The sequence below is a fragment of the Sturnira hondurensis genome, unplaced genomic scaffold (assembly GCF_014824575.4).
Source record: "Sturnira hondurensis isolate 20B ecotype Veracruz unplaced genomic scaffold, ASM1482457v3 Scaffold0008480, whole genome shotgun sequence".
Classification (NCBI taxonomy): domain Eukaryota; kingdom Metazoa; phylum Chordata; class Mammalia; order Chiroptera; family Phyllostomidae; genus Sturnira; species Sturnira hondurensis.
The window spans coordinates 2,334,062-2,349,712 of record NW_028081111.1 but is presented as its reverse complement, the minus strand read 5'-3'; the positions used below and the strand labels follow the sequence as shown (position 1 = coordinate 2,349,712).

The 15,651-nt window shown below is 46.3% G+C and overlaps 1 protein-coding gene across 1 annotated transcript; it reads right to left on the bottom strand.

The window, feature by feature from the left end:
- Positions 1–356: 356 nt before the first annotated feature.
- CUNH2orf92 (chromosome unknown C2orf92 homolog) lies at positions 357–13,561 on the bottom strand. The gene is given in 11 exon segments (XM_037054973.1): positions 357–511; positions 11,487–11,724; positions 11,727–11,851; positions 11,854–11,881; positions 11,884–11,912; positions 11,915–11,984; positions 11,986–12,025; positions 12,027–12,247; positions 12,249–12,364; positions 12,367–12,505; positions 13,502–13,561. Coding segments are annotated over 11 exon segments (1,221 nt in total).
- Between the last annotated feature and the right edge of the window lie 2,090 nt (positions 13,562–15,651).

Sequence of the window (15,651 nt, the reverse complement as noted above, 5' to 3'; positions counted from 1 at the left end):
CCTTACCCTTCCCACCCTCTTGCTGCACGTGTTCCTTTCTACTTTCTGATCTGTCAGCCAGAGCCGTACCAGCCCCTCTTTCAGTGGCCCTCATACAGGCATAGGTGCGGCCAAACCCATGTGGCCTTCAGGAGCCAGCGTGGCCCAAGTCAGGGACCCCAAAACCTGGCTGTGCACCAGAGCCTTCAAGGAAATGCCTAAAAACCTACAGCAGGGTTGTCTGCAAGGGGATGCCGATGAGTCACCAGGCTAAGAGCCCCTGCCTCCTCCCAAATCCAGGATGAGTGGGGAGCTGTGGGCAACTCTGGCACCAACACCCCCGAGTTCTTGGAAGGAAGGTGGGAACTGAGAGCCACTCACAGCGCCTGTTTCCTCCTGGTGTACATGGTCAACATGAGCAGCAACACCACTGTGGTCACTAGGATTCCCGCCACCGCAACAACGGCAATGACGATGTTCCTCTGGAGGAAGTGCAGCAGCTCCCTGCAGGGCGCCGTCCTGCTCTGAGTATCTAAATGAGAAGATACACACAGAGTAAGCAGAGAGTCCACCCCATACAGACCTGCGGGGGCAAGGCATTGGCTCCAAAAACCTCAAAACCTCACGGGGAAGGAACTGGCTTTGTTTAGGAAAACGCCTTTGTAAGCTCGTTGGTGAAGGAGGCAAGATACTCAGAGTGTGAGCTGGGAAGCAGCAAAGCAGCCAAAAAGAAGGTCCCACAAACCACAGTTTATAGGAAGTGAGGAGAAGAGAGGAGAGCTCAGCTGGAGGGAAGAGGCGACAAAGTCCTACTGCCATGGTTGTGAGAACGATGGAGTCAGACACTCTGTTTGCAGCTTTTCCCAGGGCCGTGGTGCAACCTTCTCTGCTGCCCTCCCACTCCCGCTCTCTCAGCTACAGGAAATTCTAACATGTGCACAGTCTGCCTTGCGTGTGCGGGTTTCGGGGAGTGTTGTGACCTAGGCAAATGCAGTCTTGAGATGACCCTGAGCTCTCTGGCAGCACGAGGACTTACAGAAATCTTGAGAATGGCAAGTGTGGGCTTGGGAGTACAAGGCAATCTTAGCTAGACCTTAAAGAAGGAGACCCCTGTTGACATCGGAAACACCATTTGTAGTGTGACCAAAAAAGAGAGGATTCAGGGAAATAAGACACAGAGTGATGCTGACAGGAGGTGCTGGCCAAGGGCCCTCGTGGCTTATGAAGGGAAAATTGGGCCTGCTCAGCTTCCTGCTTGCATCTCCACCACACCAGGACGCAGTAGCATGGGGAACTGTAAGGCCTCTGCTGAAATATTTAGCACCGGGCCTCCCAGAGTTAGGAAGGGACAACCAGGTATAGTTTTGTCAGCGGGTGGCTGGGAGGGAGGCTACTGGTCTGGGTACTAGCATGTTGTCTAGATGGGCAAGTTCCTACCCACACTGAATGGGCTCAGGCTCAGGCAGTCCAAAATCAGTGACGAGGGATTAGGTTCATATTTGGCACCTAGTCCTTCTCGTTTTTAGAAAGTCTCAGTGCCCAGTCCTGGAAGGGCTGCCAAGATGGTGCCCACATTGTGAGTGGCTCTGGCTGTGCAAAAAAAAAAAAAAAAAATGTAAAGGGAGCATCTTTTTGAAAGGGGGCTCAAATTCCTGGGACTACTTTTATTCATAATTTTAACTGCAGGTTTTATTCTTTTGTGGGTGATTTTTTAAAAGACTTAATTTATTCATTTTTAGAGGGGGGCGGAGAGAAGAAGTATCAATGTGTGGTTGCCTCATTTGCCTCTCCTGCGCCCTCTACTGGGGACCTGGTCCTCAACCCAGGTATTTACCCTGACTGGGAATCGAACTGGCGACCGTTTGGCTCGCATCCCGCACTCAATCGAATGAGCTACACCAGCCGGGGCTTTTGTGAGTGATTTAAAGGTGTGTTGACATCTAGTCCTTTAAATGCCGTGAAAGGCAAACAGACAGGTTCACGCTGCATAGATTATTACCTAGCTTGACTGCTTCTTTATCTACAAAGGTTAACTGCTTGCTTGCAACCCTGTTGAGTAGAGAGGGCTCCTTATTTCTCTCCTCCCCTGACATGTGATCTGCAAGAGACAAAAGGCAAAACGTGTTCATCTAAAAACAACCACTGGTCCGTGATTAGTTCTGTTTTTAGGATGCAAGTAACTTTCCTCTCAAGTCAAAGTGAAGAGTTAAGGAGGATTTTGGAGAAGAGTCCAAAAGTACATCAAAGTTTTGTTTTTTGTTTATTTTTTAATCTGACAAACTCCTGGTGATTCCCATGTAGACTGAGGTGGCAGTTTGCACACTCAAGTGTCTGTCAAAACGACCAGGAGGCCTTGTTAATGCACAGATTGCTGTTGCATGTCAGCTGTAATTGAAAAAATGTTTTTAATTTTCATAATGTTTTAAATATCTGCACAAATCACTGGGCCCCATCCCAGAGTGTCTGGTTCAGTAGGTCTGGGAAGGCCTGAGGACGCAGCGCCAACGCTGTTAGCCGAGGGCCAAACCTGGAGGAGCCTGGGGAGAGCCTTCCAGCCAGTCCCTGGGCTTGCGGGCCCAGGGCTCCACCAGCCAGAAGCAGAGATAATGCAGCCCACCTCACAGGCGGCATGATGTTCAGGAAAACAATTTATAAACCACAAAGTACTATAAAAAGTGTTTCTGGAGTTGCAAACACAGGACAGGAACATGAACTAAACTGAAATACTCGTTTACTGGGAGAGAGACTGCAGAATGGATTAGGAGAAAGATACAGGCTTGAAAATAAAAAATATTTGCATGTCAACTCTGCCAGTGGCCATCTTTGGCTCATTTGCATACAGGACCTGTCAGAAAGCCTGAGTGAGTTTAGTGTGGAGAAAACTGCCCAGCCAGAAAGCTGTCTTTGCCTAATACAGGACTGGTCCTAGAAGAGGGCTGAGAGAATTTCTGAGACGTTCCAGGAGCAAACTAGAACCAATGGGTAGGAGCTCCAGCTGCATCTGTTTAGAACGTTTACAGTTAGAAAGTAGGGCTGTCACAAGGAGAATGGGGAAGGGTGAAAAGTAATGAAGCCCTGCCCTGAGCACACTCCGGGCCTGGCTGGTGCCCCCAGTCCTGGATGGGAGATCTCTGCGTGCCTCGCGCCTGAGTGAGACAATTTGGTTAAGATTGTTGTGGAGTCGGGGGTGGTGATAACAGTCTCGTGAGATCTTAGTTATTTCTCCAGAAAGAGAGAAATTTGTTCCTTATTCAACTAGGCCTGGAAAAAAAAAAACTCCCAGCACAATATGACTCACTTTGAAATGCCAGCTTGTCAAGTCAAAGTTGAGAGGTTCACCACTGCAGACAGAAAACTGGATAACATGAAGTTAGTCCACAGAGGGCTGGGTTTGCCTCACTTGTTCATGGAGCAGTAAAAAGGTGGACTTATAACTTGAACACAAAGTGTCACTTTCCTCGTCTCTGCAGAACCAAACTGTAAGACACTGTCCGTGCTTATCATCTCTAAGGACCTTTAGAGAGTTTGAAGGATGTTTTCCACGTGTGACGGGTTGTGGTTTTGATCATTTGTTGAATTATTTTTGTGTGAAAAAAATAAGCATTATTATCAAGGTTTGCCGAATGCAGTCAATTTCCAAACTTCATTTCAACTTCAGAAAACCACTGACTGGGACAGCAGCAGCCCCTGTCACGAGCAAGCACCGTCGAGGGCCTGGGGCTTGCAGGATTTTAGACCAAGTTCGTCTAAAATCCCCAGTCACGTCCTGGGCCAGGCACCTTTATCGCGAATGAGCCCAGAACCAAGAAATGTTGGCTTTGTGCCCAAGGAAAAGTTGAAGCCTTACATCTTCATGACTTCTCTGTGTTCTATTAAATAGGCTTAGGAGATGCTGACACTGGAACGAGACTTCAACTCTTTGTGAACAGCAACTCATTGGTCCCTGTTAACCGAGGCCGAGCATCCCTTCACAGACCAGGGCTCACTGTTTACAGGACACTTCACTTCTCAGGAGGGTAATTCCCTCACTGCTCTTCATATCCAGCCCTTTTAGTCTTTTTTTTAATGCTCACTGTTGCTAAGGAAGGGGCACAGTCTGTTCTTAAAATGAACACATCACGTGAACATAACTGGTGTCTCCTACAGGCACCCCAAGTTCACACACTAGCATCTTGACGTGAGAGAAGTCACTCAGCCTCGGTGCCCCTGCGTGGAGGATGGGGGCGTAATCATACTGCTGCAACACAGGACTGCTGTGGGGAACAAAACTGTGTGGTTGAAAAACTCCTCCATCTGGCACAGGGTAAGCGCTCAGTATATTGTAATTTTATCCTTATAATTGCCATTATTATCACTACACAGAATGTGCCATCCATTCATCCACGTTCACTCAGCAAATATTACTGAGCACCTACTACCTGTCACAGCCTGACTCCTCAGCCCTGGGACACCTGGCCTACTGAGTGCACAGGCATTGTCATGAGGTGTCTTACAGTCGTTTCAGCACAGAGACGAAGAGAACGAGTACCAGGCAGATTAAAGGTAGAAATAGCCCCAAATACAACAAGGGATTGACTAGAAAATAGTGTTTGCAAAAAAAGATGAAGGTTCTAAATTAATTGTGATGTTTAAAAAAACAAAACAAATATTTTTGTCCTGGTTCTTCCTGCAGGAAGCTGTACGAGCTAATGTCCAAGGAGTGCTGATGCAGAGAAGTGACTTGGGGAAAATGCAGAACTGTGCAGAACCCTGGAACCAACTCCAGCTAGTCTTGCTGGGTACCATTTATTGAATAGTTATTGTCACTCTAAAATGCCTTGTCTTGAGCAAGAAACTCTGCTATCAAAATCACTTTTGAAAAGTTGTGATTTCACTAGATATCCCAGACAAGAAACATTAAAGACCCACTACAGATATTTTGCTCCAAATCTCATCATATTTTATGCCAGAATTTTTCTCCTTGCTCCCATTGTCATTCTCCTCACCTCTGACACCGTCCACAGGCTGTCCCTCTCTGGGAACAAACCTCTGTCCTGTTTCTGTGAGGAGCACATCATTTTCTTCCATGGGGGCTCATTGCCTCTCCTAAGAAGCTACTCACAGGGAGAGCCCTGCCTTGGCGACAGACAAACCTAGACCAAATCCTGACTTTGCCCTTTACCAAAATGAGACCTCGGGCAGTTAACCCCATTCTCGATCTCCAGATACCCATGGATAGAATGAGAACATGATTATTTCACTCAGAACTTTTGTGAAAATTGAATGAAGCAATGTGCAGCAAGCCACTTAGCACAGAGCCAGCGTGCCAATGTGCTCAAGGCTAAGGGTGTGGAGACTGCTGCTCCCCACCTGATCTGTGACGGTGGCCCCCAGAGCAGCTGGTGCTGTCACTTCTTTCCTGCTCTTCGGACCTGGCACAAGTGCATTAATGGGTGGGTGGGGAAGAAAAAGGCAAACCACAAAGGAAACTAAGATGTAATTATCATGTGAAAATGGGAATATCTGCCATAGACTTCACGGCATTCCATCCAGCCATGCTTGCCTCCTCCCATGCCTGCTCATGCTCGGAGCCTCGGGGGCCAGCCCTTGGAGAGACGAGTCCTTTGTAGCCCACCCCACAGCCCAGGCAGTCAGGGGAGCGATATGGGGCTGCAAAGGGGCTCTGAAGACTCTGCTGACCCTTGAAGAATCTTGCCCCTCCAGATGGAGGAGAAAGTCATGCTGGGGCTGCGCTGCCTCAGTCCCTTTACCTCCTGCCTTGAAAGTGGGTGTGATGTCTGGAGCTGCAGAAGCCATCTTATGAGCAGGAGACACAAGCACCAGGGAAGGCCCTGATGAACTCAGAGAAGCATGCTCTGGCCTGAAGTCACTGCACACTGCACCAAAACACAGGTGGCTTCCCTCAGGCTACTTGTGACAGAAGGAAAATAAACCACTCTCTGTTTAAGCCACTAACCTCAGGTCTTCTGGTAATTGCAGCCTAGTGCATTATTATTTTTTTGTAATTTTTTAAAAAGTAGTTTTAGAGGAGAAGAGGGTCAAGAGAGAGAGAAAGTCACTGACTTGTTATTACATTTATTTATACATTCATTGGTTGATACTTGTATGTCCCTGGACCAGGAATCAAACCTGCAACCATTTTTTTCAATGTCTAAAAAGTGAGTTTCCAAGGAAGCACACACGAATGCACATCATAATTACATTATCCAAGATTGAAGATAAGGAAAGAAACTTAAAAGCAGCAAGAGAAAAGGAGACAGTTACCTACAAAGGAGTGCCCATAAGGCTATCAGCTGACTTCTCAAAAGAAATGCTTACAGGCAAGAAGGGACTGGAAAGAAATATTCGAAATCATGAAAGGCAAGGACCTACACCTTTGCTGGATGACTATATCCAGCAAAGCTATCATTTAGAATGGAAGGGCAGATACAGTGCCTCCCAAATAAGGTAAAGTTCAAGGAGTTCATCATCACCAGGCCCTTATCATATGAAATGTTAAAGGGACTTATCTAAGAAAAAAAGATTTAAAAAATGCCATGTCCTCTTCCAACCATGTTGTCTGACAAAGTCCAGGCATGGAAGACTCGAGTTCAAGGAATTCGTCTCCCCAGAACAGAACGTGGCATCCAAAATGGGTTAACAATTGGCTGTTTTATTTTAATTATTTTACTCTTACTACTGAATATAGGCACTGTACCGTACTTACTTATTCCTGTGAAAATCACCCAAGAGGAAGGGACAGTTCAGGGGAAAACATTAATATTCCCCATGGAACTGCCCAAAAAGATGGAAAAATCCCCTCTAATGAATAACCCCTGAATGTCTAAAAGTTGTTGGAATAACAGCCCCTCCTTTACCTTGAATAGAAATATATATCAATTAGAATTAGACAGGTAAAGAAACAGGAGAAGCTGGTTAGCTACTACAAACTAAGCACGTAGAAACAATTGCCAAGGAGTTAGAGCCCACAGTACATAAAGAAACATTTTAGACAGAAAGATAGCTAAGTTAGACATCACAAAGGCCTTAAAATGAATTTCCTAACCTCTGCTCGGGCTAGCATACCTTTTGCCCCATGACAAACTCTGAGAACTTTAATAAACAATAAGACATTCAAACTCTGTACATAGAGCTATTTCAAATTGTCTGATTAATGGTTCTCCTGGTCAAAACAACTTTTATTTAACATAACTGAAACTATGGAAATTCTTGTACTTTTCCTGGTTACCTTTGTATTGATTTTTTCTGCTTAACTGATCATGCTATGCACCTACAAATGTTAATCACTACCAAAAATGATAATATAAAAACCTGCTTGCACTTGCAATAAACGGAACAGAGCTTCACTGTCCTTTGAGGCATGTTGTCATCTGTTACCCATCGCCGATGCCTTACCCACTTTCAGGAATCCCCAGACCCTGCTGCAGCTGGACCATGACAAAAAACTATGAATAGTAGCCCTGGCTGGTGTAGCTCAGTAGATTGAGCATGGGCCTGGGAACCAAAGGGTCGCCAGTTCAATTCCCAGTCAGGGAACATGCCTGGGTTGCTGGCCAGGTCCCCAGTGGGGGCACGTGAGGGGCAACCACACATTGATATTGCTTTCCCTCTCTTTCTCTCTCCCTTTCCCTCTCTCTAAAAAAATAAATAAAATCTTTTATAAAAAATGACAACTCAAAACTATCAATAACTGAACCTAAAAAAACAAAAACAAAAAGTGAGAAAACAACTAGAACAGCAACAAAATCACAGAAATGGAGATCACATGTAGGGTTAGTAGTGGGAGAAAGAGTGGGGAGAATGGGGGAAAAGGCACAGGGAATAAGAAGCATAAATGGTAGGTGCAAAATAGACAGGAGGAGGTTAAGAATAGTATAGAAAATGGAGAAGCCAAAGAACTTATATGTATGACCCATGGACATGAACTAAGTGGGGGTGTAAGAGGGTGAAGCCAGGGAGACCCCCAAAGAAGAATTTGTAATGGGGTCCAGAACTCAAGGTGTCCAGGAAATATTAAAAATATGGGATAACCTTGCCCTCACAAGTCTGAACTGGAGAATGGGACACATAGTGCAGGGCCATTGAGAGCTGTTTTGCGTAGCGACAGTTTTGCAAATAACCTCTAGAACAGCCATTTAACATATTTATAACTTTTGCCTGGTTTCATGGATATGTTAAATAGCTGTGGCCATGCTTTGAGCCAGGGTGATGGGAGTGACTTCCACCCAGGATGTAACTGGGAGGCAACTCCCTTTGGTTATAGAGCCTGCCTAAGAGCTTGGAGATGATTGGCTCTACGCTGTGGGGCCACACCTGCCCGGACTTACTATGGCAGCCCAGAAAAGCTGGAAAAGTGCTGGAAAAATTGGCTACACCTGCCAGCCCAGAAAATGCTGGCAGGTGTAGCCAATTGTGGGAGAAGTCAGAAATGGGGCTGCAGAGGAAGATTGGCACTGTGATTTAAACCCAGGAGCAGCAGCTATGACGGAGAACCACGTGGCTTTGGGTCTCCCTTTGTCATGCAGCTTAGAAGCCAGAAAGCAAGATGTAGCAGCGATGCAGAGCTCTCTCTCTTAAAAGTTTGGAAGAATGCAGGAGAGACACTGTGGGATGGAAAGGGATGAAAGGACCCTTGCTGGTGGGCCATGAGAAGGTGCATTGTCGTTTTGTCACTGGAGATCCCAGTGACAAAGCTGATGGTGCTGGAAACCAAGGGAGACCTACCAGCTGAGCACGAATTACTGGGAAGAACTGGAGCACTACCTGAGCCACAGACTTGTATTTCTTTTCCTAAGGTACAGTACCCCCGGAATGGGGTACCAGGCAATGGGGGGAAGGAAGGACTGTGTGTGTTTGTGGGTGTTTTAAGGGACTTCGGGATTTTAATGAAGACATTAAGTCATTACTCTTAAGTCTGTATACCTTTTGAATAAATAATTCCTTTTCTTTTCACCAATCTCTGACATGGAGAGCTATAATTCCCTGGCAGCGGGCAAGGCAAACCTAGTACAGGGTGACCCCAGGAGAAGAGGGGGTCCATTCGGTAACATTGTGAGACCCCTTCTCTGGTGGCCAATTAAGGAAAACCATGGGAGACCATGGGAGAACAATATCTTTAGAATAATACAACTACTTGTACACGTGTAGTAAAAGCCTGCCAAAACTAGCCAGGAAGGATCAGCCCTATAAAAATAGAGTCCCTCCAGCCCATGAGGTCAATCTCTGCTTGGAGTTGGCCTGCTCCCATGTTTTCTGCACTCTGGGTGTTTGGTTCAATTCTTTGGCCCAACCACCAAGAACCTGGTTACCTGTGCCCACTTGTGACGGGGGTGGAAATGCGGTTGAGAAGGGGAGTGTGGGGAGGAAAGGAATGAAAGAGGGAAAACGGGACAACTATAATAGTATAATCAATTAAATATTTTTTTAAAAAGTGGGTTTCTTCATAGAGTATCTGACAAGTTATTGTAAAAAGTGTTTTCTGAGACAATAGGAAACGAAACAATATTCTTCTTGAACCCTTTCAGTTCAAGACTTTTTAAAAAAAAATGTTTTATTGTATTTTTTACATTACCTTTTAGTCCCCTTATAGCCACCTTCCCCCCAAATCATCACACTATTGTCCATGAATTCTTTTTCCTTTTTCCTCAATCCCTCCACCCACTAACCCCCTCTCCAATAGCTGTCATCCTGCTCTCTGTCTATGAGTCTGTCCCCATTTTCCTTGTTCAGTTTGTTTATTAGATTCCACATATGAGTGAAATCATTTGGTATTTGTCTTTCTCTGACTGGCTTTTTCCACTTAGCATAATGTTCTCCAGGCCCATCCATACTGTTGCAAAGAGTAAAATTTTCTACTCCATTGTGTAAATATCCCATAGTTGTTTTATCCAATTGTCTATTGATGGACACTTGGGCTGTTTCCATATCTTGGAATAATACCGCAATGAATATAGGGATACTTAAGTTCTTTTGAATTAGTGTTTTGGGTTCCTTTGGATATATTCCCAGAAGTGGGATCACTGGGTCAAAAGGCAGTTACATTTTTAATTTCTTGAGGTATCTTCGTACTGTTTTCCACAGTGGCAGCACACACCAGCACTCCCCCCAATGGTGCAAAGGGCTCCCCTTTCTCCACATCCCCCTCGTCAGCACTTGTTTGTTCATTTATTGGTGATGGCCATTCTGACAGGTGTGAGATTATGTCTCATTGCAGTTTTAATTTGCATTTATCTGATGACTAGTGATGTTGAGCATCTTTTCATATGTCTATTGGCCATCTGTCCTCTTTGGAGAAGTATCTATTCAGGTCCTTTGTCCATTTTTTCATTGGGTTGTTTTGGGTTTTTTGGTGTTTAGTTTTGTAAGTATTTTGTAAATTTTGGATGATTAATCCCTTATCAGATGTATTGGTAAATATGTTCTCCTATTCTGTGGGTTGTCATTTTAGTTTGTTGATGATTTCCTTTGCTGTGCAAATACTTTTTAGTTCCATATAGTTCCATTTGTTGATTTTTTTTCTTTGGTTTCCCATGCCTGGGGAGGTATATCTGCTAAAAAAATTGCTACAAGCAATATCCACAATTTTGCTGCCTGTGTTTTCTGTTAAGATTTTTATGATTTTAAGTCTTTGATCCATTTTGAATTTACTCTTGTATGTGGTGAAAGGTGGTGGTGCAGTTTCATTTTTCTGCACGTATCTGTCCAATTTTCCCAACACCATTTACTCAATAAACTACCTCTAGCCCATTGTACATACTTGCTTCCCCATCAAACATTGACTATAAAAGTGTGGGTTTATTTCTGGGCTCTATCTTGTTCCATTGATTTGTGTGTCTGTTTTTATATTACCACTCAATAAAATAGCTGAGGATCTGAACTGAAAAAATATATTTGAGTACAAACAGCTTGTGAAACAGTACTTTTTTTTCACATCATCAGAGTGTGTATCTCACAACCAATTCGCCCTGTTAGTATGCAGTCCTGGGAAGTCTCCCATCTGACAGACTTCTCTGGTGACTGTCGTTCTGTGCTTGCGGTTAAGTGGTCTAACACAAGCAAACAGTTTTCTCCCCATTTTGTAGTGACTAAATCTTCCTATTAGCAAAAGAGATAACCAGCCCCCATGGACCAAAGGCAATAGAGTCACAGGATGGGGAGTGCCTCTTAATAATTTTCATTTTAAGTTTTGGAATTCTTTTTTTAAAATATTTTATTTATTTATTTTTAGAGGGGAAGGGAAGGAGAGAAGGAGAGAAATATCAATGTACAGTTGCCTCTTGTAAGTCCCTTGCTGGGAACTGGCCTGCAACCCAGGCATGTGCCCTGACTGGGAATCGAACTGCGATCGTGTGGTTCGCAGACCCGCACTCAATCCACTGAGCTACACCAGCCTGGGCAAGTTTTGGAATCTTGACCCAACATTCTGTATAGCAAGGTGCTCAGGAATTGCTGTGCCTGAGGGACTGATACAGGAAAAAGATCTATTTCTTCTTTGTGATTTGATTCACGAAGTTTGTTCACACAGTTGAACAATCCCTTGTTCACACAGTTTCTTAAGCTTTCTGGGGTTAGACCAGTGACTGCCCAGCTGATCTCAGTGGCAGCGGCCTCCCTCATCTCTAGTGACACTTGTTCACTACACCAGACTGTGTGGGGCGTGCAAATGAGATCCCGTGCATCTTTCAAGGGACCCTGAGCAAGGCTCTAAGGCTCTAATTGGTGCATCTCAAGGGCCAGCCCCCATCCTGCCTTTCTTGGGGGCCTGGGCTTACTGAGTCTTTCTCATCCACCAGTCCACAGTGGGCTGCATTCACCAGGAGTGCTCCTTGCCTCGTCTGCTTTATAGTGAAGTCATTGATGAGGTGGTGATTACATTTTTGAGATTACAGTGTAAGGAGATGTGGTGGTGGCTCTCTGATAGAGTAAGTCCTGGGGGTGTAGAGCCTCAGTCCACCCAGGGACCACTCCACCTGGTCCCGCAAGTAGGGGTAATGAAAGATGATGCCTGAATCCAAAGGCCTTGGCTCAAACAGCGACCATCTGTCCCTGCAACTAAAGCCTGTCAGGCCAGTGTCTTTCCGAGAAGGAAGGCTGCTCCCCAGGCAACCTCCCCAATCTGCTCAGCACACTGCACCAATGCGCCTTCCTGCAGGGCCTGGTACAGCCACGTGTTTCTCTAGGACAAATTGAGGTTGAGGCAGAAGCTGGAATAGGCCATCTCCGCTGCCACCAGCAGGCTATTGCACATGGCGATCCCCAGCTCGCCCAGGAGATTTGATGTCGATGTTGTAGTACCCGCTGCCTATCTGAATGATCACTCTCAGGGTCTTGAACTCCTCTAGGTCCTCCCTGGTGAGGGTGATGGTTTGGTACATCGTAGCGCCACGGCTTCATTCAACACCTTCTCCCAGATCTCCTGCGTGGACTGTGCGTCACAGAAGGCCACGGTGGCCAGGTCCTTCTAGACCTGCAGCTCCAGGCGCAGTCTCTGCAGCCCAGCAGCTCCACCAAGGAGACTGCCCGTGATCTGGGGGAACACCTTCACAAATTCTGTCCAATCGCTATCACTGACACTGCTTACTCACAAGTGCTATTCTTTTTTTTTTTTTTTAATCTTTTAGAGGGGAAGGGAAGGAGAGAAGGAGAGAAATATCAATGTATGGTTGCCTCTCGTGAGTCCCCCGCTGGGAACTGGCCTGCAACCCAGGCATGTGCCCTGACTGGGAAGCGAACCGCGATCGTGTGGTTCACAGGCCCGCATTCAATCCACTGAGCTACACCAGCCAGGGCTTCACAAGTGCTACTCTTGATCTAACTTTGCAACTCTGCTTCAAAAGGCAAAGCTGTCCTCTAAGAACTTAGAGGAACTTGCAGGAGTCTGTGGGCATTACACCACTCTAAACCCAATGTCCACAAACTCTGTCTGTCCACAAACTCTATAGTTCACATGATGGGCTGTCCGTCTTTTTAAGGGAATCAATCTTCACTGGTTTGAAACCATTTAAGGCAATGAAACAAACTCTCGTCCAGGGCCAGTAGGGTCAGCTGCGAAGGGTGCCCACCCCCAGGAGAGTGCTGGCTCCCGCCCCACCCACACATCTGGCAGCAGTGGCGGCGACTCTGCAGCTTCCCTCACTACAGCATGGCTCTCAGCGGGGCCCTCCGCTCCTCAGGCCACATTGAAATGACACATGCCTGAACCTGCAACCTTTTGTTGTACAGTGCCACACTTTCACCAACCGACCTACCTGACCAGGGCCTAGTGCACTCTTAACTGGCACAGTGAATATGGCAACACCTGGGTGTCCCTCACTGAGGTATCTTGGCCCCTGGTTATTGATGGCGCATTATTGTACGGAGGACCCAAGCATAAGTCCCCCAAAAGCACAATATGCACATAGATTGGACAGAATAGAAGACTGTGGTCATTCTGAGGCAAAGCCTGTATGCAGCCCTGGCTCTGCTCAGAACCACACTAGGCGCTAGAGCGTCAAGGGGATGGGGCCTACTGCCTGGTCCTCACCCTTGAGCCATCATCCTGGCACAAGGCAGAGAGGCCGACACACAAGACATGACCAGACATGCGGACGCAGCCACACAGACCAACAAGCAAGAGGGGAAGGAAAACCAGCTCAGCCTCAGGCAGCCAGGAGACAGGCACTGGACTGGGCAGACTTCAGGAGCAGGGAGTAGGCCCTGCTGGCTGAGGCTGAGCCTGGAGCATGTTGGCCATGACATTTACTGAGACCCCAAAGGTCAGTCCTGTCTCCAAGTGTTGGGTGTCAGTGAACTGCATTCACCAACACTGGTGCTCACAGTGTTGGTAAATGCAGTTCACCAACAGCAGCCCTGGTGGGTCTGTATGTGACACGCGAGGAACTCAAGAACAGCCAGTGGGAGACCATAGCCCAATGAACTACAAGATCATACGAAGTCCTTGAGGCAGTTACCAAGCTGCAGACTGATGATTGCCCCACCAGGGCCCCACAGGACACCCCCTGTGCCTTAGAGAAGAACCTGGTCAAGACAGGTCCATGTCACAACAGGACGGCCCAGGACTAGACACACCCAAGGGTTCTAGCTCCATGTAAAGCACCTTCCTCCCCACAGAGCTACGGGAACAGGTCTGGGGCACAACCAGGGACAAGCACAAGATGCTCAAATACAGCCTGACAGTGTCACATGCGGAAGGAACTTACCAAAGAGTTTAGCCAAATATTCTTCTTGCTTATATGAACTTGATGCAAATTTAGAATTTTCCAAGCTCTTTTGTTGAGAAGAGCCTACGGGAAAATAAACCTTAGCTGTGAGTAAATCTCTCATCAGATCATGCAGACATGCAACGTTTTCAGTTGATACTCCCATGCGTGGTGCGTGGAGAGCAGCATCACGCAGTTGGCTGCTCTAGGGCAAAGAGCACCAGAAAGGGCTTCTGGCCCACCCTCGAGTGCCTTGTGAGCTCAGGCAGTAAAGTTCTGTGGGTCTGGCTTTCTCCTTGAGACTGGTGGGAAAGGCCCCAACCACAGGAGGGACAGGGAGACAAAACTGAGTGCGCCCTCTCCTTCTCACGTCTCAGGGCTGTATCTCTGGTGGACTCACAGCTGTGCACAGTGCTCAGTGTGGGGCAGACAGACAGACACACCTCAGGTTTTTTGAAGAGAAACTCCCCCTTTCCCTGGTGTCACTTGGGATGCTGTGTTCATTACAGCATCAGTCAGATGGTCAAAGGTAGAGACCATCCAAACACCCATCAAATGATAAGTGGATTGAACAAAGTGTGGCATATCCATATAATGGAACAATGGTTGCTGAACCATAAAAATTTTGAAATAATATCTGCTAAATAAAAGAAACCAATCACGAAAGACCACATATTACATGATTTCACATGTGAAATATTCAGGCTAGACAAACCTATAGAGGAGACAGTGGTCGCCAGGGGCCTTGGGAAAGGGGAGTTCAGGGCTGACAGGTAGTGACTGTGATATTATTTTTCGGGACGATGGGAGTGTTCTAAAATTGGGTAGTGGCAACAACAACTCTTTATACTAGAAACTGCTGGATTATGCACTTTTTGAGGGTGAATTTTAAGTCACATGCAAATATCTCAGGCTGTTATTTGATACAGTGTGTGTGTGAGAAGGGACAGATAGAGGAAGATTGGCCTTGGTCAACACATGGAGGTTCATCACACCAATCTTTTAACGTACTGTAAACTCAAAATTTTTTATAATGAAAAGTTAAAATGTGCATGTATGCTACCCTTTTGTGGATTCCTGAATTTTTGGGAAGGTTCAGAGTCAGGAAAAATGTTAAATTTACTCCCTTTTCCTGAGAGCAAGAAATCACTGTGGTAGATTCAGGGACATGAAGAGGGTAGAGAGTGGGAGAAGGCCTGGGTTCACCACTTCAGAACTCGCAGGAGGTGACCGCCATCTCCTGCCTGATTTAGGCTCCAGGTGAGCCACCCACTTATCTATTTGCCACAATGATACCCTTGTTTCAGTACCTTTGGTCAGGTGGGAAGGGTGGCGGAGTGCTGCACTGTGCCAACTGTCCAAGAAGAGAACAAAGAAGAGGATCCCTATTCCTCTCATCCTTGCCATGGTTTGGGCACCATTACCAGCAATTCTCTCAATGGAACACCCTTGAACTCTGGGATACTGTGGAACC